The sequence below is a fragment of the Podarcis melisellensis genome (genome assembly GCF_964234715.1).
Source record: "Podarcis melisellensis genome assembly, chromosome: 14".
NCBI lineage: Eukaryota > Metazoa > Chordata > Lepidosauria > Squamata > Lacertidae > Podarcis > Podarcis melisellensis.
The window spans coordinates 26462541-26486224 of NC_138546.1; the positions used below are offsets into that span (position 1 = coordinate 26462541).

The 23684-nt window shown below is 48.3% G+C and overlaps 2 protein-coding genes across 4 annotated transcripts; one reads left to right on the forward strand and one right to left on the reverse strand.

Annotated features, from left to right (window-relative positions):
• Nucleotides 1-16790, reverse strand: WDR31 (WD repeat domain 31). Of its 2 annotated transcripts, none has more exons than XM_081888741.1 (10): nt 15302-16790; nt 11480-11562; nt 9051-9180; nt 7758-7832; nt 6697-6841; nt 6510-6610; nt 4153-4220; nt 2780-2921; nt 1588-1750; nt 1-413 (listed from the first exon to the last, which is right to left on the reverse strand). In XM_081888741.1, the coding sequence occupies exons 2-10, from the start codon at nt 11524-11526 to the stop codon at nt 253-255; spliced, it is 1032 nt and encodes a 343-aa protein (XP_081744867.1). In that variant the 5' UTR covers nt 11527-11562; nt 15302-16790; the 3' UTR covers nt 1-252. The 2 variants fall into 2 exon arrangements, with proteins under 2 accessions (XP_081744867.1, XP_081744868.1); XM_081888742.1 differs by lacking the exon at nt 15302-16790 and adding an exon at nt 13607-13821.
• On the forward strand, nt 13917-23566 carry BSPRY (B-box and SPRY domain containing). Of its 2 annotated transcripts, none has more exons than XM_081888707.1 (6): nt 13917-14173; nt 14678-14776; nt 17710-17940; nt 19881-19903; nt 21379-21503; nt 21649-23566. In XM_081888707.1, exons 1-6 carry the CDS (start codon nt 13952-13954, stop codon nt 22167-22169), a joined length of 1221 nt encoding a protein of 406 aa, XP_081744833.1. In that variant the 5' UTR covers nt 13917-13951; the 3' UTR covers nt 22170-23566. The 2 variants fall into 2 exon arrangements, with proteins under 2 accessions (XP_081744833.1, XP_081744832.1); XM_081888706.1 differs by having other exon boundaries at nt 13918-14173; nt 19878-19903.
• The last annotated feature ends 118 nt before the right edge of the window (nt 23567-23684 follow it).

Genomic DNA, 23684 nt, shown 5'->3' on the forward strand with positions numbered 1-23684 from the left:
GGAGCTCCACTGTCCATTCCTTTCTCATTTATATACCTGGATGTGGCTAAACCCATTAAGCAGAGCTACAATTTTGCTAGCAGGGCTCAGATCCCTTGTCCTTTTGCTGCAGCTCCTATGAAGTCTTCCGGTGGGGCACCCCCATCTATGTGCCACTTCCTTCTTCCCTGACACAGCAGCACGGAAGGCTTTCAGCCAAATAGCCCCATGAAGGCTGCTCCGCAATCCCACATGGAAGCTGATTTCTGGGGTTCAGAACTTGGCCACTTCTTGGAGGTCGGTTCCTTTTGCAGAGCTAAACTTCAGCAAGTGAATCCCTGAGTTGGAGCTGGCGCAAAGGAGTGAGCTGCTTTCGAAGGCGGCCAGCGAAGGCAGAGCCCCGGCTCCTTCAAGGCAGGCAGTAGCCACACAGGCTAGGAGAAGAAAGAAAGAGGCAGTCAGCTGGTGGAGGGTCAGGCCAGCTTAGCTTCACATGCCAAACAAAATGTTTGGGTGGGCTGTGCAAAGAGCCACCCCAAAAGTGGAAATTCAACAGGTGAAGCTTGTCATGGCATGGAGACGAGATGCGGTGCGGTGCTGCAAGACTGACCAGTCAGGGAACTGCCAAAAGGTGCAGGGATCACCCCCCAAAAATTTTCACACTAGGAATACTGTGTCCAGTTCTAGTCACCTCACCTGACCTTACAAAGGATATTGTAGAACTGGAGGAGGCACAGAAAAGTGTGCCCAAAAAGACCAAGGGGGTGGAGAGACTCCCCTGTGAGGAAAGCTTGCAGCATTTGGGAGTTATTCATTTCAAGAAAAGGCAAGTAAGGGGAGGGCATTATAGAAGTGTGTGACCCGGAAGCTGTACACTGGCTCCCTCAGCCAATAAAGCAAGATGAGTGCCGCAGCCCCAGAGTCGGCCACGACTGGACCTAATGGTCAGGGGTCCCTTTACCTTTACTTAACACTGTGCATGGTAAAATGATGCAGGGTTCAGTCATACCCTCCTCTATACCTTGTGCAAATCCTCAAGTTCCTTGTTTGGATCCCCCCCCCAGGTCTGCACATTAGGGGTTTTTTTTGTTGTTGGTTCCTTTTTATCAATTTTATTAAGAGTTTTCAACATACTATACAATAAAAGCCAAACTAATCTAAAGAAGGCAAATAGAAAAGAAGCAAGAATAATCATCAGAAGAAAATAAAGAAGAAGGAAATAAAACAAATGCCAGGTCCTCTATCACAATGATATCTTAACCCTTATTCCACACACACAAAAATGAGCTCTCCCATCTCTCACCTGGCAGCTTTCCCCTCTTCCCTCAGTCTCCCACCCTGCAAAATCCTCTCTACCCTGCCCCTCACAAAGGGGCCTTTCTCTTCTGCCCATCAGCTTCCAATGAGTATCTTCATCTGTCCAAGATAGGAAACTTCAAGAATTACAGATTTACCCCCCACCCCACCCCCGCCATTACTACAGGCCTTCACTTCTTTAAGTGAAGTGTCTGTGAGTGAACATGTGTTTGCTTCCTTCAAGCTTTGCTGATCTAGCAAGGCAGCCCTTGCAGCCAATTCTCCCCCAGGAAGAGGAGCTGAGCGCTCTACCTCCAGAGTCCTGGCTCCACACTCTCACTGTGCAGTCATGCGACGAAGTGGCAATGGCCGGGGAGACCCCGAGGCCCCGAGGGAGGAAGATGCAGGATGCCGTGGTCTGGGAGTGGCCCCAAAACTCTCGCACTCGGCACTTCACCTGCCGCAGGTCCCAGAGCTGGAAGGAAGAGCAGGTGGTGAAGCCATACCCCTCCCAAATCTCATTCCTGTCTTCGATGCTGAGCTTTCCCTTGTTGCTCTGGGGCAGCAAAGCTGGAGTGAAAACACACTTCGGTCTCCAACGTCTATCAGAAAGGCAATATTTACCTTTAAAAATTAGATGTTTAAGGTGCCCTGTAGGGACATTCCCCTGCGAGGCAGCTTTTAATGAGTAAAACACAATACAACAGAAGGAAAAAGGCATCAGCACATTGCAAAGTATCACCAGGTCAGCAGCAACAACTCCCTCAGAGGGAACTCAGCCTTGCCACCCATTTTGGCCTGGCATTGCCAAGCCATTTTCCCACCGACGGCGCCCACCCTGTCTTTTTAGGTTTGGAAGCCAAAGGGAGGGGACTCTCTCCCTCTCTTTTCACTGATGAGGGAAAGTGTTAAAACAAACAATGACCAGGCCATTGGAAGCTAAGCAACAAATTTACCATATTTTTCGCTCTATAAGACGCACCAGACCAAAAGACGCACCTAGTTTTTGGAGGAGAAAAACAAGAAAAACAAGAAAAAAAATATTCTGAATCTCAGAAGCCAGAACAGCAAGAGGGATCGCTGTGCAGTGAAAGCAGCAATCCCTCTTGCTGTTCTGGCTTCTGGGATAGCTGCGCAGCCTGCATTCACTCCATAAGACACACACACATTTCCCCTTACTTTTTAGGAGGGAAAAAGTGAGTCTTATAGAGCAAAAAATACGGTATACTCTTTGTGCATCTGGCTTCAACCCTGACACCGGAATCCTCGCCAATGAGCAGGATACCTTTCAGGAAGCAATGGTGGCTACATTGCGGGTTGTTTTGGAAGTTTGCCATATCGAGAGACCCTTTACGGAGCCAGAGAGGGAGACTCGGTGGGGGACTGGGCTAGGAAGATGCCCCTTTGGGTCCTGTCTCCCCCTCTCCAGTTCTGCGGTTCAAGCTCCCCACCACCACCACTGCTCAGCGCTCCCGCCTCAGCCCACAGCTGGTGGTGGCCTCACCGTGGCCTCACAGCCTTCACCGCCAGAGCCACTGCTGCCGCTGACACAGTACCGCCCGTCTGAACTGACATCGCAGGACGTCTGGATATGCTGCTTGGCAGGGAAGGCGTGGGCCACACGCAGCTCCCGGCTGTCCCAGATCCTGCCACAAACAAAAGGGGCAGCAATGGGCATGTGAAAGGGCTCAAGGTGGCCGGCTGGCCCAAAGACATTTTGTCCCACCAAAACGGCCCGAGAGGTCTGGCTAGAGGCTGCCCACTGCCCTACAGTCCTGAGCAGCACCAAAACAGATTAAAATGACTGGGATGCGATTTTATTCTCGTTTTAAATTTATCTTTCTTCCCCAGTATAACCTCTGGCAATAAATGAAGGGGAAAAAAAGACTTTTGTACAAGCCAGTGAAAGGTTTGGGGCATGTAACAACAACAACCACCCTTGCAGCCTATGGAGCAGCTCAGTTTGACTTAGTCAGAATAGATGAGCTTTGTTATTGATACCCCAAAAGTGTTTACAGTAGTTCCCTAGTAGGATTTGCCGGTTGGATGCTTGGGGATTTGGATCACACACACACATATGGATGATTTTGTTAATTACAAACATAAACTATGGCATTAAAAAAATCAAAACAGATTTTAACCGATGGCTACAGGTAAAAAAAGGGACGCGGGTGGTGCTGTGGGTTAAACCACAGAGCCTAGGACTTGCTGATCAGAAGGTTGGCGGTTCAACTCCCCGTGACAGGGTGAGCTCCCATTGCTCGGTCCCTGCTCCTGCCAACCTAGCAGTTCAAAAGCACGTCAAAGTGCAAGTAGATAAATAGGTACCACTCTGGCGGGAAGGTAAACGGCATTTCCGTGCTCTGCTCTGGTTCGCCAGAAGCGGCTTAGTCATGCTGGCCACATGACCCAGAAGCTGTACGCTGGCTCCCTTGGCCAATAAAGCGAGATGAGCGCCACAACCCTAGAGTTGGTCATGACTGGACCTAATGGTCAGGGGTCCCTTTACCCTTACAGGTAAAAAAAGCTTTTGTATGGGGAGAAGTTCAGCTATAAAGATGTTTTTTATTCGTGTGTATTCCACTGCAGCAAATAAACTGTTTCCATCACTACATCTTGTGGTAGTCCTGGAGCTCAGCTCTGCTACAGAGGAAAGCTTAGCCCCACCAGGTGTACACAGGGAAAGCCCCCCCCCCCAGCAGGAGTTTTGGCAAGAGCTGCAAGGTCTGCTACACCCACCAGCTCCAAGGGATCCATTGCCGACGAACAACTCCACCAGCTCAAATTTCAAAAGCAAAATTTTCAGAAAGTTGGGTTCAGAGCCAGAAATGCTGGATTTGTGCACAATTTGGTCTCCACTCCCATGTGCTCACATACCTAATTGTTTTATCCTCTGATGCTTGGACTATATATGGCTCTCCAGGAACCCAGCACAGATGAGTTACCTGTGGGAGAGAACAATTAATGGGCAGCTAATCTAGCCATATCAGAAAGCGGTCCCCCTGTGTGAGAGGCAGGGAAGGGAAAATCTCCCAGGATGGAAGAAGAAAGGGAAGTTCCCAGGTGAGAGCTGGGAGGGATCACCTTTCTCTGTGTGGGACAAGTTAAGATTTACACGTGAAAGAGGACTTTGTTTTCTTTCTTTCTTTCTTTCTTTCTTCTTTCTTTCTTTCTTTCTTTCTTTCATCTCTCCCTCTCTCTCTCCCCCTTTCTCTCCCTCCTTTGTTTCTGTTTAGATTAGTTTGTTTTTCTTTATTATAATACATTATGAAAATTGTATTAAAAAATAATAACAACAAAATAAAGAATCAAACAGAGAGGTACAGTTTCTTGAACCCAAAACAAAATAATATCCCCTGGGGGGAAAAGGCAGTCTCATATCAGCCTGTGGAGTGAAGAGTGATAACCAAGTTCTAAAGCCTACTCCTTCAAGGTTAAATTACGGAAAGCAGAGGATTTTACGAGCATCTATTGTTTTTAAAACAACCTAGTTGGCGGTCTCAACAATATCAGCACAGCTCAGAATGCCCGTAGAATTTCAAAGAAGCCCACATGAAATGGGACCAAGCTTTCATTCAGACCACTTTCTGACAAAAGCCAGTCAGACGTATGTAAGAAAGCCAAAAACAGGGAATAAACATCATAATCTCCAACATGTCTCTGATGAAAATAGGGACACCCTATTCTACATCAGGAAGATTCTCCGGCATTATAACTCGCCGCACACATAGATGTCATATACACATCTACATCAGTCACCTTGAGCCAATTACCTATCTCACAGGATTGTTGTAAAGAAATAATGTGTGAGGGAAGGGATTGTGTACAACACCTTCCAAAGATAAATGGAATGAAATAATTTTTTAACTGTAAGCTGCCTTGAGTCCCTGTCAGGGGAAAAGGCGGGAAAGAAGAAGAAGAAGAAAAAGAAACTGTGAGAATGATCAGGAACATACCAAGGAGTAAATCCTATTGAACTCAGTGGGACCAAGCTCTGAGCAAAAATGATTTGGATTGCAGTATAAAGCTGCCTAGTCTTTACCCAGTTACCTGAGAGTAAGCGCCGTTGCATTCAGTGGGCAGACAGTGCAAGGCTCCATTTACAATAAGGAATAAACACTCCACACCTTTCCTTTAAAAAATTGGCGGCTACTAAAGCATTGCAATTAAATAATTTAAAGTGGATTGCTTACATTTCCTTCAAAATTATAAGAAGGGCTTCATATACCAACTTCACTGTTTCCTTCATTTGGTGCAGGTATTTTATTTTCAGTATAAACTATGGTTACCAGATGTCCCCATTTCCCAGGGAAGGTCCCTGGATTTAAATATCTGCCCCCAGACAAAATCCGTCCCCGGAATGTGCCCGGATTTCATTTAATGTCCCTGGATTTATATTTTAAGTGTTGTAGATTTATTAGTAGGGAATGAATGTTGCATGATTGGTTCAACGGCACAAGACACATCATATGTGGACTTCCGGTGAGGCAAAATGGCGGGCGCCATGGCAGCGAGCAGCTCCTGAAGCCAGCCAGAGCCAACTGCGCTACCAGGCTGGCTCCGGGCTGCTGAGACTGCCACTGCCAAGGGGGAACCAGGGATGCCCGATGCATCAACTGGGGGAACCACTGACACACACACCCCCGTGACCCAAATCGAGCCGGGAACGAGAACACCCAGCCAACTGCCCCGTGGCACTCTGGGGCCAGGAAAACCCCGGAGCCGATGCAGGGGGAAGGAGGAGAGGAGAAGGAAGAGGGAGAGAGAGGAAGGAGAAAAAAGAGGGGAGCCTTGACTTTGCCATGCCGCTGCCACTCAGGAGGAAAGGTAAGAGAGCACTGGGAGGGCTAGCGCTCCAAGAGAGCAGGCCAAGGCCCAGAGGAAGGCCGTGCGACAGAGGAGACCACAGAAAAAATATTACTTCTTAATTTTTTTAAAAAAACAACTTTTTTTAGAAATAAATGTTATTTTTTTAAAAAAAGAGTATCCCCAGATTCTTTGAAAAAAATCTGGTAACCTTAGTATAAACCGAACTCCATTTTTGCACACACACACACACAGAGAGAGAGAGAGAGAGAGAGAGAGAGAGAGAGAGAGAGAGAGAGAGAGAGAGAGAAGTTCCACTTAGCTATAAATGCTTAAGGGGTCACTTTAAAACTGGGCGAGGGATTTGTGCCTTTGGCATCTGTAATAAATAGTAGTAGTAAGACCTTCCAAGGTCTTCTGGCACTTACCAGATTCCTGGAAATGGACGCTCTGTGCAAACAGTCCCCTGTCTCTATGTCCCAGGTGCAGACAGTGTTGTCACGGGAGCCTGTGCAAAGCTGTTGGAAAACTTAACAAGGAAAGAGAGAGTCCGTGAAGAAACCTGTCAGGAATCCAGACACAGACTTCTTACTCCAGCAGGAGTCACCGCCTCACCTGGGCTGACAGCCAAGCCAGTGACAACCAAGTCATGCCCTGAGAAGCCCTGGACTGCCCCAGAGCCCCCCTGGAACCCCCACATCAGCGCCGTCTTGTCGCGGGAAGCACTGAAGAGCCAGTTGGAGGCCGGGAGGCAGGTCACCTGGGGCAGAACAGGAGAGAAGTGGATTCAGACAACCATCCTTTCCCACACAGGTTGTTCAAAAAACATGGAAGCTGCCTCAGACTGTTCTTCCACCCATCACTGCCTACTCTGACTGGCAGTGGCCACTCTCTCAGGTCTCTGGCAGAAAAAGGGAGAGGGCTGTCCCCCCATGATGATGATGGATTAATGGGTTAACTTTGTTGTTGTTTTCTTATGCATTTTGTGTTTTGCATATTGCAATTTCTTGTTGTGAACTGCCCTGAGATCTACGGGTATAGGGCTGTATACAAATATAATACGTAAATAAAATAAAAATAATTTATGATTTATATGCCACCCATCTGACTGGGTTGCCCCAGACATCCTGGGTGGCTTGCAACAGTTATAAAACCACAGTAAAACACATTAAAAACTTCCCTAAACAGGGCTGCTTTCGGATGTCTGCTAAAAGTCAGATACAGTGGTACCTCAGGTTACATACGCTTCAGGTTACAGACTCCACTAACCCAGAAATAGTACCTCAGGTTAAGAACTTTGCTTCAGGATGAGAACAGAAACCGTGCTCCGGCAGCGCGGCAGCAGTGAGAGGCCCCATTAGCTAAAGTGGTGCTACAGGTTAAGAACAGTTTCAGGTTAAGAACAGACCTCCGGAACGAATTAAGTACTTAACCCGAGGTACCACTGTAGTTGTTTACTATTTCTGTGAGAGCCTTTCAACTGGAGACTGAACCTAGCGCCTTCTGCACACAAAGCAGCCACCTTCTCACACCCTCCCAGGTGTCCCTGCCCTTTCTTAAGGTTGCATGTCGCTTAGCGCTTGATGGTACATGGTGGGGTCCTGGTCTCTGTTGTCTATGCTTGCAAGGGGACGGACAGGAAGAAAACATTTTTGCAGCCAAAATCTGGCGTTTACCTTTGTAACTTCTCGCTCGTGACCTAGGAACCTCCTGACCAGGGTGCCACGACGCCAGTTGTACACAACAACAGTCTGGAGAAAGAGAACGTGGGGGAAAGCTTTCATGCAATATTTCAGATTCCTGCAAAAAGCACCACGTACGCAAGGATTCCCGGGAACGGTAGTTTGTTAAGGGCGCTGGGAACGGAAGCTCCGTGAAGAGTCTCAAAACAACTCTCAGCACCCTTAACAAGCTATAGACCCCATGGCTGTTAAGGTGGAATAGGTGTGCTTTAAAGGTAATGGGTCTGGATGTGGCCTTCCTCTGACGGGAAAACTTTGCGTTAAAATATAGAGTGGGAACGGAGCACAATTTTAAACTGGAAGGGCCTATCAAAACTGAGCTTGTCTGCGACTCCATATATCTTAACCAGCACTAGACAGGGAACTGGTTCAGCTTTTCAGAGGCCTCATTTTTAAATTGAGTTTGCAGCACCATTTGTTTATATGCTCCATTTCTAGCCAACGGACAATAAACCTGTATGCATGTATCATATCTCAGTCGCTCAAGTGCATAGCAGTTGCACCACGATAGCAAATTTCCCCTCAAACAAAAACAGGAAGCGGAGCCTCCAGCATTAACACAAAGCCACCCAAGCAGAATAATAATAATAATAATAATAATAATAATAATAATAATAATAATATGCCACTGCTCATCTGACTCTGGGTGACTCCCAACAAAATATTAAAAACACAATAAAACATCAAACATTAAAAACTTCCTTATACAGGACTGCCTTCAGATGTCTTCTAAAGGTTATATAGTTACTCATCTCCTTGGCATCTGACAGGAGGGCATTGCACAAGGAGGGTGCCACTACTGAGAAGGCCCTCTGCCTGGCTACTTGTAACTTCACTTCCAGCAGTGAGGGAACCACCAGAAGGCCCTCAGAAATGGAGCTCAATGTTGCTCCAGATTCCCAGGGTAAGGTGGACTCTTCGGAGCATCCATGGCATGCTGCCCGCTGAGCTCTGTGCTCCAGCAGCTCCCCTGGACTGCCTGCCCCTAAAGGCAGCCATCTTGAAAGACCACCAGGGGCCGCAACGTGGCCACAGAGGGAGGCGATGTTCTGCCCGGGCTTTTCTTTCGTGAGCCTGGCATTAGAAATCAGGGGGGCAGCGACACAGGATTGTGGGGAGGAGGTTGGGGGAGAGAGAGGTGGACCCAAGAAGTCCTCACACTCTCTTCCATTTGGGACGAGTGAGGCGCTCCTGCCAGCTGCAGCTAGCTGCTCTCCTGCGAGCTACCTTGTCTTTGCCGCCTGACACGCACAGGTCAGTTGTGAGGGATGCCACTGAAGCCACAGCACCGCAGTGAGCAGGACAGGGCTGCTGAACCACCTTGGCAGGAGGGGGCTCTTCCTCATACCTGTCGGCCCTGCAAAGGAGAAGGCAAACATAAACAGACAGGAATGATATGAGGCACTGAAACCCACCTGGGTTTTCTTAACACTAAAGGTTAAAGGAACCCCTGACCATTAGGTCCAGTCATGGCCAATTCTGGGGTTTCGGCGCTCATCTCGCTTTATTGGCCGAGGGAGCCGGCGTACAGCTTCTGGGTCATGTGACCAGCATGACTAAGCCACTTCTGGTGAACCAGAGCAGTGCATGGAAACGCCGTTTACCTTCCTGCTGGAGCGGTACCTATTTATCTACTTGCACTTTGACATGCTTTTGAACTGCTAGGTTGGCAGGAGCAGGGACCGAGCAACAGGAGCTCACCCCGTCGCGGGGATTCGAACCGCCAACCTTCTGATCGGCAAGTCCTAGGCTCTGTGGTTTAACCCACAGCGCCACCCGCGTCCTTAACACTAGATCCCGGTTTATGGCAAAGGAGCCCCCTTGCACCCCACTGCAACAACCACTTTCCACTGTGGCAAAGATTTCATAACCAAGGGGCGATGGAGCCAGGAACTGCTCCGTTGTTTTGTGTTCTGTTCAGGTCGTTTCCTCTTTCAGAGCCTGTTCTGGCCAGAAGGGTCCAAAGTTCAAGCCAGGAACTTGGTGGCTACGGAGGGAATGGAATAAAAAATGTCTCAAATTGAATGTCACTGGCCTGCATGAAGGATTCCACGATTTGAAAGCAGAATGTACTTTTGATACTCATGGAAATCTTTTAATAAAAACATTAAAAAGAAAAGGGAGATGGCCTAATGCCACATTTTAAACAAGTGTTATGCCAATTCTTGCAAATAATAAAGGTTATATTTAAAGAAGATAGGGACGGGGAGGGGTAGGATGAGAGAGAGAGAGAGAGAGAGAGAGAGCAAATCTTAATAAGGGAAATGACAAGGTGGTCAATGAGGAGAAGAGTTATTGAGGGAGTGCAAAGAGAGGGGGACTGGAGAGTCAGAGATGAGATGCCGTCTTGATGATGATGATGATGATGGTGATAATAATAATAATAATAATAATAATAATAATAATAATAATAATAATAATTTATTTATACCCCGCCCATCTGACTGGGTTTCCCCAGCCACTCTGGGTGGCTCCCAATCGAATATTAAAAACGCAATACAGCATTAAACATTAAAAACTTCCCTAAACAGGGCTGCCTTCAGATGTCTTCTAAAAGTAGGATAGTTGCTCATTTCCTTGACATCTGATGGGAGGGCGTTCCACAGAGCAGGCGCCACTACCAAGAAGGCCCTCTGAGTCTGAATCCTGGCAAAACAGAGGCACTGTGGATGAGCAGGTTCCCGAGCCCAGACAACTAAACAATTGCCTGCTTTGGATAAGGACCTTCTACTGCTTCAGGAGCAGGTTCATATTCTGGAGGTGCTCCGAGATCCATCTCTGTAGCTAGAGGGCCAAGTGACCTCTGCATCAACCAGCTTCAGCTGGTAAGACAGCTATGTCTGTTTCTGGACCAGGATAGCCTGACCACGGTCATCCATGCACTGTTATTCTTCAGGCTGGACTGCTGCAATGTGCTTGGTGTGGGGCTGCCCCTGAGGTTATCCCAGAAATGCAAAATGCAGACTCAACTGCTCACCGGGGCAGAATAATGCCCTGGCACTACGACGGCGGTACTGAAAGAATTGCACTGGCTGCCAATTAAATCACTCGGCTAAGGAGACTTGAAAAATGACCTCACCCTTTGCTACAACCAACCGGTCACTATGCTCGGCTTGCTGTAGATACCACCTCACCAGGTAATCCTTTCTGCGACCCTTTGGAACTCCCTCCCACTACAGTGCATAAATCAGACAGGCGCTGTCTCTCTTGGCTTTATTGTGATCCCTCTTCCAGCAAGCCTTCTAAGTGGACACTTTAAAAAATCATTGCCTGCATAGGATGCCTTTAATTAAGAGCGCCAGAGCGGCTCAGCGAGAACTGGCTCCTCCAAGCCTCTTTGGGGTCTCAGGAAGGGGAGGGTCCTTCCCACCACCTGCTGCTCCTTTTAGCTGGAGGTGCTGGCAAGATTGAACCAGGGACCCTCTGGACGCCCAAGGCAGCTGCGCGAGCTGCGAGCTGCGCCTGGCCAGCCCTCTTCCTCTCTCTGTCATCAGGCAACCTCACAGGATTGCTGCTAGGAGACAGAAATGCCAGGCTGCCCCGCTGGGAGAGGAGCGAGATGAAAAGCCAGCATCTAAATCCACAAAAGGGAAATGCAATCCCACCAAATCACCACTTTGGTCCCGTCCGTCCCCCCCCCCCCCCGCACCCCTTACCTGCGTTTGGAGGAGTTTCGGCTAATTTTGCTCTGCAGTTTCCCCATGATCTCAAAGGCACTCGCCGGACGAAAGCGCTTAGCCTGGCAGAAGGACAGGGAAGGAATTAAAGGAAAGAACTTAGTGCCTTATGTTTACACACATCTCAGCAGCTTCTGATCAAGCCCCTCTCATCTGCTGGCCACCTTCCCAGCCTCCTCCCGCCTCTTAGCTCCAGAAGTATGCCAGTGCAGATGCCAAACCTGTGACAGCATTGCTCTTATCTTCCATTGTTGCTGTCTGGGGGGGGGGGGAGGCTACAAACCAGCAGGAAACACAAGCCGTTGTAAAATTAAAAATAATTAATATAATTATATATAGAAAAGCTATCACATCCATTATAGTTGGCTTAGGGCTGGTCCACCATTCATGGCTATCCTTTGATGGGTTCAGGATTGTGCTGTTCCCTCAGGGAAGGGACATATCATCATCATCATCATCATCATCATTATTACCATCATATTTATTTATACATACATACCCCGCACATCTGGCTGGGTTTCCCCAGCACTAACAACAATAATAACAATAATAATAATAAAGTGATAAAACATCAAACATTAAAAACTTCCCTGAACAAGGCTGCCTTTAGATGTCTTCTAAAGGTTTGGTAGTTATTTTTCTCTTTGACATCTGGTGGGAGGGCGTTCCACAGGGCGGGTTTGAGCCCCATGTTGGGCAAAAAGTTCCTGCATTGCAGTGGATTTGTTTAGATGACCCTCAGGGTCCCTTCCAACTAAACCATTCTACAATTCTGTGATTAATATTTTTCTGGTTTTTCTAGCAACATATTCACATCCCGAGAGCTTTCTTGTAAGGTCATTTTGTGGAGACAATGCGCAGAAAGAATTTAGGCATTTTTCAGCAGAACAGCCAACTTCTACTTCTTCTTTGGCAATCACTTGTAGCTGAGTAAGATTGTCTTCCATAAACATGGTTTTAACAGTGAGTCCTTAAGTGACTGTGGAGGCCAATTCTGGATCCACACGTCCTTCCACAGTGGAGACATTGGTTTCCGGGAAGAGTTGATCACGGTGTGGATTACAACAACTGTGACTACTGACTCCACAACTTCAGGATTGTCAAGATAGGATAGCACACAAAATTAATCAATTTGAGTCGTGTGACTCAAATTGGGTCGACCGGACCTATTTTTTAAAAAGCGACATAGACTCAAGTTGCTTCTGGGACCCCTTCCGATCTGCTAAGCCCACCTGGCTCGGGTCCAGCCCCTCACCCCACCCTGCTGGGTGCAGAGACCCTCCCCACCGGGGAGTTTCTCACCTTTGCAACTGGGTGGTCTGGCTGGGGGCTTCTGGAGCTTCCAGGGGTCAGTGTCTAAATTGAGAAGCGTGACTGGGCAGATGGATGGGGCTAAGTTTCTCTAGGAAGCCCCCCAAGCCTGAAAGCCATTAAATCTCTCCTGCCCAATCTGAAGAGGCCTCCTGTGGTTACTCAGTAATAACAAGTGGGAAATACTCAGTCCATGCTCAGAGGCACATGCCAGAGAAAGTTTAGCCTGCTTAATTTATGAATGTCAGGGCACTGTGTAATGCTCAGGAACAATAATAAAACTATAGTATTATTAGTGGTAGTACTAGTAGGGCTATTCATTAATTAATAGTGCTTCTGTGGCACAAAATCAGTTGCAAAGCCCGGTCTCCAGAGCGGTTCCCTCCCTGGTGAGGAGATTTGACTGGGATTAGCAGGGAGATGATCCTCAACCCAGGACAATATTGAGACACAGGCAGCGGTTCTTGCATCAAGATAAACGAATTGGTAGGTGATACGCTTGCAGGGGAGAGTGGTGGAGACTCTTCACATGCTCAGAGAGACCCTTGGCCATCGTTCCTGGAGATCCCCCCCCCCAAAAAAAACCCACTGGAGCAGGTTCCATTTTCTCAAAAGTAAAATGCACGTGTACAGTGGAGGGTTTGTTCAAGCGCTGGAGAGAGCGGGTGGCGCTTTGCACATGCTCGGACCCCTCTTGTTATTCTGCCTGCTTCCCCAACCCCTCCCGTCCCAAATCGACTCCGGGGGCTGAGTTCTAGTCTAGCCCATGGCAGTTCAGCACCTGAGCCACACGACCGGCGAGAATGCGGCCGCTATTCCTTGGAACTGCTTTGCCGGGTCGAGCCAAGCCGCTTGGTGCCTTCCTGCTGCCCCTCGCCGCCGTCTCTCCGCACCCGTCGAACAGCCAGCTAGCTCCTTAGCAGCAAGCGGATATTGCGCCGGTAGACTGCCCCTGCCCGTGGAGGCTCTGGCCGGATGGAGGCGGAAGGGGCGCTCCCCGTCGCTGCTGCTTGCTGCTGCTGCGGGCGGGGCGTCCCCAGGGCAGGGAGGCTCCGACGGCGCGGCCCGCCCACCTGAGCCGCAGCCGCAACAGGTGCCTGGCCCGGCGCGCCCTCGGTCCTTCCTTCCTCCCTCTCCGCCATGGCTCAGGCGCCGGGAGCGGGGGAACGCCGCCACCTCGGGGAGACCCCAAGCCCCGGTGAGGGGCGCCCCCAAGCTGGAGACGTCTGCCCGGAGCATGCCCTGGACCTGGCTTGGTTCTGTTGCACCGAGAGGCAGCTCGTCTGCGCCCAGTGCCCCGTCCAGGGCGGCTGCCGGGACCACCGGTTGCGCCCGTTGGCCGAGGAGGCAGCCGAGAGGAGGGTGAGCCTCGACGGGGAGGGCGCTGCTGGGGACGGGGCAGCACTGTTAGGGGTAATGTGGTAAAGCCCTGTCCCTCTCCACACACACCCCCAGTCGAATTTCCCTGCCGGGTATTTGTAGAATTATTAAGAGTGCATCCGAGCATATGCAAAGTGCATTCCCTTTGCATTGCATCACCACCTCCCAAATGTCAGCAAATGGGGATTTTGGGCAAGCAGGAAGAGGCCCAGGGACACCATTTCAGAGCTTTGAGCCCTGGTGGAGTTTTGTATTTTAGAGCTGGTGCCAGTCTGGTTTCCAGTTTCTAGTGTAAAGTTGGCCAAGAAACTCCTTCCTGTAACTCCCCAGTCCTGTTTTGGGGTGAGCTGGGCAGGGGATGCACTCTGCACATACTCAGAGGCATAGTTTATTCGCTTTCACACTGAAAGCACCAGTGTATGGGGAGGGAGGAGATTTCAGCATCCTACTTTTCCCCTACTCATTTTTTTTGTGTCTTTGTTTCAGAACAAAATAGTGGACGAGTGTGAAAAGCTTCAGCTCCAGAGTGCCACAATTGCCAAATTTGCCACAGAGGTGTTGCCAGAGAAGAAGAAGCGTGTTGTGGTAATAACGTGGTCTGGGGAGAATTTGCAGCTGAATTATTAACCCCCTAGTGCACATAACTTTGGGGTCTCCTGCCCCATCCATAACAGCCTCCCCCAACTTGGAGTTCCCAGATATTCCTGGACTACAGCCTCCATCATCCACAGCCAGCAGTGAGCTAGATCAGGGATGATGTGGGTTGTAGTCCAACAACATCGGAGGACCCAAGATTGGCAGAGGCTGCTGTGTGATATCCCCCTCTGCTCCAGGAGCCATTTTTCGCAGATGCAATCTGGTGGGGCTCTTGTGCCTTTCGCAACTGCCGAACAGGCAGAAATACACTAGGTCTAGCTTGAACCTCTGCCTGTTGGATTTCCGTCTGCGAACTGCACCTGCTGGATTGCTCCATGTGTTGGGTATTCTGGCAAGCTATGACGTATACAGGCCCTATACAGGTCAGGATCAGGATACTTGAAATACAGGTGATCTGTGAGAAAGTTCCTCCTTCAAGTTCGTCTCTCCCCCTCCAAACAAAACTCCAGTTACCTGCTGTGCAGTGACTCAGAGCAGCGCTTTCGGTGTAGCTGTCCTGTTTTGTGAAACAGCATTCCTGTTGAGATACGCCAGCTCTCTGCGCTTTCCGGAAACCATGGGAGATATTTTCGCTCCAACTGGCTTTTCCTGCTGGACGAAACAGTCTCTCTGTCTCAGGTGTTTGTACTGAGTTTGTTTTAAAACCCATTTTCTCCCTGTGTGTGTGTGTGGCGGTGGAGGGGGGGGTTGTACTGTTTTAAATGTCAATGAGTTGCCTTGAGACATAGTCTTGGATATTATTGGAATTATTATTTAATGTGGTGCAGCTGTTAAAAGGCTTGGGAGCCCTGCTAGGAAAAAGGTAGCAACCGTCTCAGGCAGATTCAACCTGTCCCTAACCTTGGTTAACAGGTGGGACTTGGAGAGTTGAGGGGGGGGCTCTTCTTGGGGAGCCCCCTCCTACCTGTGACTTAGGGGATGAAACCTGCCTCTGGCATGGGGACCAGATGATTCGAGGCATATGTGGGGCAGGAATTTATGTTTGATTTCTGCCGGAGCCTGGAGACAATGAAGCAGGTAAAGTCCGAAGAGTTGGCAGCTTTCCCCCCTCAAACAGGAATCTGTGGGGGGGGGGCTCCTTGTCTCGTTTTGGGGGTGGGGGTGTCACCCAGCCAAAGCTGGTTGCTGGGATTCCCTTTGCTGTCCTCGTGGACCTTGCTTGGCTCTTAAGCTCGAGAGCAGATGCAGGAATCCTCAGCAGCAGGGCTGGACTAAGACATTTTATGGCCCCTGAGGCGAACTGCAAAATGATGCGCCCCCCCCCACCAGAGAAGAAAGGGGGAGTAAAGTTTTACGTCATGAACTATGGAGGAGTGGTTGCTAAAATTACGGTACTGGATTTAGCTGAGATGGCGAAGACTACAATTTTTAATCAGAGAAAAGTCCTTGTCAACATTTACTAAAGACTTGAAACGTCTTACAGACTTTTTGCATGAAAAAGAGCTCATGATATTTGGTTTTGAAGATTGACTATATAACCTTGGTTTGTAGAAAGTGGATTGGTTGGGTGTAATCTTGGAGTGGATATGTTGAATATTTTTCTTATATAGATGACAGATGAAGATTTGGAAGTTCTCTTTTTTTCTTTTCCCCAGGCCTTTCCCTCCCCCTTTCCCTTTCTCCTTTCTCTGTCTTCCTGTCTGTTTCTCTCTCTCCTTTTATGGTCTGTGTTTTTATTTAGATTACCATATTTTTCGCTCTATAAGACGCACCAGACCATAAAACACACCTAGTTTTTGGAAGAGGAAAACAAGAAGAAAAAAAATTCTGAATCCCAGAAGCCAGGACAGCAAGCGGGACTGCTGCGCAGCGATCCCGCTTGCTGTCCTGGCTTATGGGATAGCCGCACGCAGCCTCCTCCGGTCAAGGGGAGCCTTCATCCCCTGCCCGGGAGAGACTGCGTGCGGCTAAGGCTCCCCCAAGAGCCGCGCTCCGTTTAAAGAGCACGTGGAGTATGTGTGTGGCTCTTGGGGGCTTTTCCCCGCGGAGGGAGAAGGGCTGCCCTTCTCCCTCCTCGGGGAAAAGCCCTGAAGAGCCGCACACATGCTCCATGCGGCTCTTTAAAGGGAGCACTGAGCAGAGCCTCCCGCCTGCATTCACCCCATAAGATGCACACACATTTCACCTTACTTGTTAGGAAGGGAAAAGTGCATCTTATAGAGCGAAAAATACAGTAGCTTTTTTGTACAAACATATTTGATATCAATTTTTTAAAATCTGCCCCTGTGGATCTTGCCGCCTGAGGTGGCTGCCTCACCTTGCCTCATGAGTGGGCCGGCCCTTAGCAGTGAGCAAAGGCAGGGCTTATCTTCTTCTGTATGCTTGAAATGCGTCAGTGAACCACCAGCAGGCTTACAAAAGGGAAAGAAGTTCCTGCAGCCCATTGTCTCTGCATAACCACAGCCTTTGTGGCCTATGACTCCCTTGTGGGAAGTTTCATTTTCGGGGAGCTCTGCCCTGACGCTCTCCAGCCCATTTTGGTCCATGGGAAAGTCTGTCTTGCTTAACATGCAGACATTTCCCAAGCCCCCTCCCCAATGGCATCTCCAGTTTAAAAGTGGGGTGTCAGAAAGCAGGTGGCCGGGAAAGACCCAGTCCAAAGAGAAGACCTGGTACTACTCGGTCAGTAGAGCATGAGACAGGTAATCTCAGGGTTGTGGATTCGAGTCCCACATTGGGCCAAAGATTACTACATTGCATGGGGTTGGACTAGATGACCCGTTTGGTCCCTTACAACGCAACGATTCTATGATTGGTGATGACGGGAATTGTAGTGCTGCTCCCCACACGGGGCTTGGGTGGGCTGGTGTCCCACCCTTGTGTCGTGCAGATTCCCATTTCACCTTGTCCTCCTTTCTCAGACTGTGGCCAGCAGTGCCCGGGAGGTCCTGATCCAGCGCCTGAACCTTGTGAGGAGTGTGTGTGATAGCGAGGAGCAGCGGCTGCTGGATGTGGCCCACTCAGAGGAGGAGCGTGCCCACCAGAACATCCTCACCCAGCAGGTCCACTGGAATGAATCACTACGGAAACTGGACGCCCTCCGGACTTACATGGTGACCATGATCACCAGCACAGATGATGGTGGCCTGGTGGTAAGCATTGGCGGTTGGTCCCAAGTGAGGCTCACCCTCACCTCGCAGTTTGCATGTGCTAGGTTTAGTCTCTTCTCTCAGTTATGGTGAGCTGTGAAACGGACAGAGATATAAACATTTATCCTCCATTCTTTGGCTCGTAGTCAAGAGGCATAAGCAACTCACGAATTTTGGGAAGCTCCAACAAAATGACAATTACACAGGCATGCCCTTAAAAATGCAGTATCACAGCAGAAATCAATTTTAAAGCCTGTTTCTTTATTTTAAAGATTGTGTTGAATTATAAAAGGTGAAAGAGCTTAACAAATGCATACCTCCAAAAATAAGTATTTCCCCAGAGACGATTTCAACAGCGATAGAATTAAACCTTGGATGCCCATCAAAAAGTCCCTTCCCGCTTTTTTGTTTATTTGGTTTATTTCATAAATAAAATAATTGCAGAAACAACTTCAAAGCAGTTTGCAAAAAGATAAAGCATGAAAATTGAGAGCGGAAATCACCAAAATAGTTTCTGACAATGATTTCAGGCTATGGGAGTACGATGAAACTGAAGGGGTGACACACACACACACACACACACACACACACACACACACACCCTGGGTTGGTTGTAGGTGATTTCCCCCATGGCAGCTTCAGTTGGCTACACTTAGCCCACCTACCATATCCAGATGAACCAAGGTTGGCTGTGAAGTGCTTTTAAAATCTGGTTCTAGACCCTGGTTAAAAGCAAGCCCTGCTTCACCTTATCTATGGTTAAGCACGGCATGATGGCCAACCATAGCTAAGGCCAGTGGTGGCTGATGCCTGACAGAAATGGAAGGGCAGAAAGCAGGGAGCCCCACAGTGGGCGGAGCCAGAGTTAATAGTAGGTGGAGCCAGAGCGAGGAGGAGGAGCCTGCTCGCTCTAGTTTTGCCCCCTCCCCTCCATCCTGCTGAGGTCCGAAGAATCAGCACAAAGGCAGAGAAGGGAGCTGGCAGGCAGGGGCCCCTGCCACCCACTGCTAGACTGGATGGGAGAAAGAAGACAGGCAGGCAGGGGTTGGCGGACAGGCTGAGGTTGGCAGGGCAGCCCCCCTGTCTGGCTATGGGAAAAGTGGGTGGGATGGGTGGAAGAAGTGAAGTCATCTGTGGTTAAGGAAAGGGTAATCATAATCAGTCTCTGGCTTCCTGCCTCCTTATATTGAAACTCGTCTTGAGATTGTGGTCAAATTGAAAGAGCTAAAAATAAAGCAAAAATGTAATCATGTTGGGCTTTTCTTAAAAAATTATAAAGCTGCCATGCTTCAGGTTTTGTTTTTTTTTAAAAAACATTTTTTATTGAGTTTTACATCATTTTTAACATAATCACAACTAACAATATGATCACAAAATAAATTTATTTTGTGATTTATTTTGTGCCATGCTTCAATTTATAGGAAGCTACATTGTACAGTCAAACCTCGGCTCCCAAACGTCTCCGTTTTGGAACGTTTCGACTCCCGAATGTCAAAAACTCAGAAGTAAACGCTCCACTTTCTGAACGTTTTTTGGAAGCCGAACGGCCGATGTGGCTTCCACTTGAGTGCAGGAAGCCACTGCAACCAATCAGAAGCCACGCCTCGGTTGTCGAACATTTTGGAAGCCAAACGGGCTTACGGAATGGATTATGTTCAACAACTAAGGTTTGACTGTACCAGGCCAGATCAGGTGGGCTCTGTCTGGTAGCCCTTCTCCAGGGTCTCTCAGGCCAGGGAGGCTCTTTCCCCCGCCCACCCGCAACTTGAGCCCCCCCCCTTTTCACTGCAGGGACCCTGGAGCTGAGCCAGGGCCCCTTTCCACTCTTACCCTGGGGTTCCCATCCATGGCGTCAAATGGACCTCCATCTACTTAGCAGTGGTAATGTTCTGTTTTCATAGAGGTCTTTTTGGTAACTTTCTCTCTCTCTTTGTTTCTAGCAGGCAGAGGAGGAAATCTTTGAGAGGTGAGTGAAGACATCTTTGATTCCTACTTCTACCTCCCCCACCTCAAAAAAAGCAATAAATAGGAGCATAGGAACATGGCAACAGGCCTGAGGAGCCTGACCAAAGGGCTTCATCCAGTCTCAACAAAATATTAACATCACAATAAAATGTCAACCATTTAAAACTTCCCTGTGCAGGACTACCTTCAGATGCCTTCTAAAATTCATATAGTTATTTATCTTATTGACATCTGATGGGAAGGCATTCTGCTGGGCAGACACCACTACCGAGAAGGCCCTTTGCCTGGTTTCCTGTAACTGGCCTTTTATTCCTACTCTCTGCTTCTTGTTCTTTAACTAACTGCCGAGATGTAAGAACTGTCCTCCTGTTTCAGGATAGCTGTTTGCTCAGGCACATCTGGTGGTTTTGATACCGCTGTCTAGATTCCCACCAACACTCTGAAATAACTCTAAAGGGGAGTCAGACAGGACTTACTTGTGGAGAAGCCATGCTGATTTACCTTCAGCAAGACCTGTTCTTCCCTATGCTTCCTAATGCTGCCACTGATAATGATACCAGAACTGGTATCAACTGGCCTGCACTTTTTTTGGATATCTTTAAAAGAAATGTTTTATATTGTTAGGCTCAACAGCAGTTTCACACTCTGAGTTGTTTAAGAACTCTTCAGATGGAATCTGTCTAGACTGAATGATTTATTTGTTTTTAATTTGTCTAGGATGTCCTCTCTTGCATCTCTTTGCCTTTCTGCTATCTCAATATCCTCTTCTGTCAGCCCTTTAATTTCCTTCCTACCCAGTGGGTCAGCTGCCTCCCTAGTGGGCTTTCTGCTTCTGATGTGTTTTTTAAAAATGCTGTAAATGTATTTTGTGCTATTAAAAGCACATTCCTCATTGCCTCCTTCCGGTGTGTGTGTGTGCAAGTTTGTGTTTTTTCTGTTCTATTCCTTTGGGCAAGGCTTTTGTCCACAGGCCTGGTGGGAAAGCTATTGTTTGCCTCCTTTCTGTTCTTATTTTTATCATGTGTTTTGTGTTTTTTATATTGTAATTATATGTTGTGAACCGCCCTGAGATCTACGGGTAGAAGGCAGTCTACAAATTTAATAAATAAAATAAAAATAAATACAGTTGTACCTTGGGTTAATTACTTAATTCATTCCGAAGGTCTGTTCTTATCCTGAAACTGTTCTTAACCTGAAGCACCACTTTAGCTAATGGGGCCTCCTGCTGCTGCCGCACCGCCGGAGCACGATTTCTGTTCTCATCCTGAAGCAAAGTTCTTAACCCGAGGTACTATTCCTGGGTTAGCGGAGTCTGTATCCTGAAGCGGAGTCTGGTACCTGAAGAGTATGTACCACTCTACCCTAAAGAGCTAAGGATACTGATATATATCATACGTAACAGTGTATTTTACTGGGAATGAATTGAAAAGCGGTACGTTAAAACTAACCCCAGTTGCTTCTGTTGTGTTGGTTTAGGACAGAGGAAGCTGAAGGAATCCTGAAGCCCCAGGAGTCAGAAAAGCTGGACTTTAGCCCATGGTGCCTCCAGAGCCCATTAGTGAGCCGGCTATGGGCCTTAGCTGTTCTCTGTCGGGCCTCAGGTCAGTGTCTTTCCCTTGTGGGGTGGGGGTCGTTATCCAGGCCACCTCCACCTGCCTTCCAGGTTTGCTGCCTTTCAGTCAGCTACGTTCTCAACACCTTTCAATCGAGTGTGTGGTGACCAGTTTGTTTCTCCACCCAGAACAGATGAAGTCCACGTGGATGAGAAAACAGTCAGCCCCCTCTTGCAGCTCTCGGAGGACAAGAGAACGCTGACCTTCAGCCCCAAGAAAAACAGCAGGCCCGACCCCGGTGGCCCGGCACGGTTTGACCACTGGCCCAACGCCTTGGCCGAGGAATCGTTCTGTTCGGGGGTCCATGCCTGGAGAGTCCGGGTGGCCAAAAGCGGTGCTTACAAGCTGGGCATCTCCTATGGCTCCCTGGAGCGCAAGGGGGCTGGGCCCGAAGCCCGCCTGGGTTGCAACGCTTCCTCCTGGGTTTTCTCCCGCTACGGCACCGAGTTCCAGTTTTCCCACAACGGTCGGCACCAGGCAGTGGAGATGCTCAAGTGCCCAGCTGAGATCGGAGTCTTGGTGGACTTGGATGCTGGAGAGGTGCTGTTTTTTGACCCGGATTCCTGTGCCATTCTGCACATGCACCACGAAGCCTTTGCCGGCCCCATCTACCCAGCCTTGGCCGTGGCAGATCAGAGCCTCTCTCTGATGTGAGGAGAGCCCACACTGCAAGGTTGGAGTTCTCTTCACCAAGGTTGTTATTTCCTAAAGCTGAGCGGGGCTGGATCACCTTATTTCCCAGCAAGATGAGCACTGTGGTTCTGGCAGGACGATGCCAACTTGTGCCAGGAAGCAAGAGGGCTTTGCTCTGGGGCAACTCACGGGCTGTCTCTGGCTCTGCGTTCAGAGCAGATGGGAGCTGCAGTTTGCAGCTAAGTATCTTACCAGAGGAGGCCATGACGGAGTCAGTGACGGGCTGAAAGGCTTGGCTTGGGAGGGAAATTCTACCTGCTCCAAGATGGCCATTCTCAGTCTTATTTAGCCTTAGCACTGTGCCACCACGAGTCCAGTCAGAAAAGACAATTGTACTGTACTAGTCCCTGAGGGGAAAGGGACAGAGCCGGCAATTAAAAAAAAAAATCTGACTAGGAAAAGAGGATTCTGCAACCTGTGCAAATTACATAATGGATGGAGCATGTTGCTGCTTTTTTGTCACCACCGAATGTTATAATTATGAATGTAAAGCTACTGTTTAAATACTAGAATTGTGAATTTAAAGCTGCATAATTTAAAGCTACCGTTTTGCACATTCCCCCCCCCACCCCATTTTTGCTGGGAACCTCAGTCCAGTTTGCTAAGAATCTCATTCAGTCTTCCTCAAGCCGATACCAGCACGTTTGGTGATTTTGGCAAGCCCGTTCTCTTCCCACATACTTTCTAGCATACCTTTGTGACCATGAGGGGTAGAAACTTGTTTTTCTTCTTAAAATGTGTTATTCTCAGGAAGCTGAACCATGCAGAATGTTGCATAGCATTCTTGTTTTTCTGTCAGACTGTGGCAAACACACAGCACGGGGCAATAAAATGGGAGATCCTAGAATACTGTAATAGAAGGGTAGAATTTGAAAGGGACCCAACGGTCATCTAGTCCAACCCCCAGCAATGCAAGAATCACAACTAATCACATCCATCAATCTTTCTCTACTGCATCACATAACAGAAATAGGCTGCCTTTTAAAAAGCAGCCAGGCCTCCAGGTTCACATTTCATTGGTTCCCAAGGCTATATAACAGGGGCACTTTTTATTTATTTTTTATTTATTTATTTTTAAAAGGCGCATACAAACAAAAGTATATAAACAACCAAATACTTTAGGCATTTAAGCCAGGGATGTTTTATTATCTGTTTGTTATGAATTTGTGCTAAATAATTTAAGCTCAAGTTTTTAAACTTGGGAGAGGTCCTTTTTTGGGCCACAAACTGACTCAAAAGTAATTACATGCATAAATAACTCGTGGGTGTCAGGGGGCAGGCCCATTATCTTTCTCCCCGATCCTGCTACCTCCTTTATTTTTATTTATTTTAAAAATTAAATTAGATTATTAATTTAATTATTACTATTTTTAATGTAGCAGAACGTAAAATGTTTCCTCTCTCTCTCTCTCACCTTCCACCTGCCAACTGAAGTGCTATAGTCTAGGAGGGACACCAGGTGTGATTTAGCTGAAC

What these genes read in the sequence shown, in the direction of transcription:
- BSPRY (XM_081888706.1), top strand. Translation starts at nt 13,952, where the DNA reads ATGGCTCAGGCGCCGGGAGCGGGGGAACGCCGCCACCTCGGGGAGACC. An exon ending in AGAAGAAGAAGCGTGTTGTG is followed by an intron (nt 14,777 to 17,709) that starts GTAATAACGTGG and finishes CTCCTTTCTCAG; the next exon opens with ACTGTGGCCAGCAGTGCCCG. An exon ending in CAGATGATGGTGGCCTGGTG is followed by an intron (nt 17,941 to 19,877) that starts GTAAGCATTGGC and finishes CTTTGTTTCTAG; the next exon opens with CAGGCAGAGGAGGAAATCTT.
- WDR31 (XM_081888741.1), bottom strand. Translation starts at nt 11,526, where the DNA reads ATGGGGAAACTGCAGAGCAAAATTAGCCGAAACTCCTCCAAACGCAG. An exon ending in TCAGAGGATAAAACAATTAG is followed by an intron (nt 2,922 to 4,152) that starts GTATGTGAGCAC and finishes TGTTTGTGGCAG; the next exon opens with GATCTGGGACAGCCGGGAGC. An exon ending in GTGGAGCCAGGACTCTGGAG is followed by an intron (nt 414 to 1,587) that starts GTAGAGCGCTCA and finishes TTCTTCTCCTAG; the next exon opens with CCTGTGTGGCTACTGCCTGC.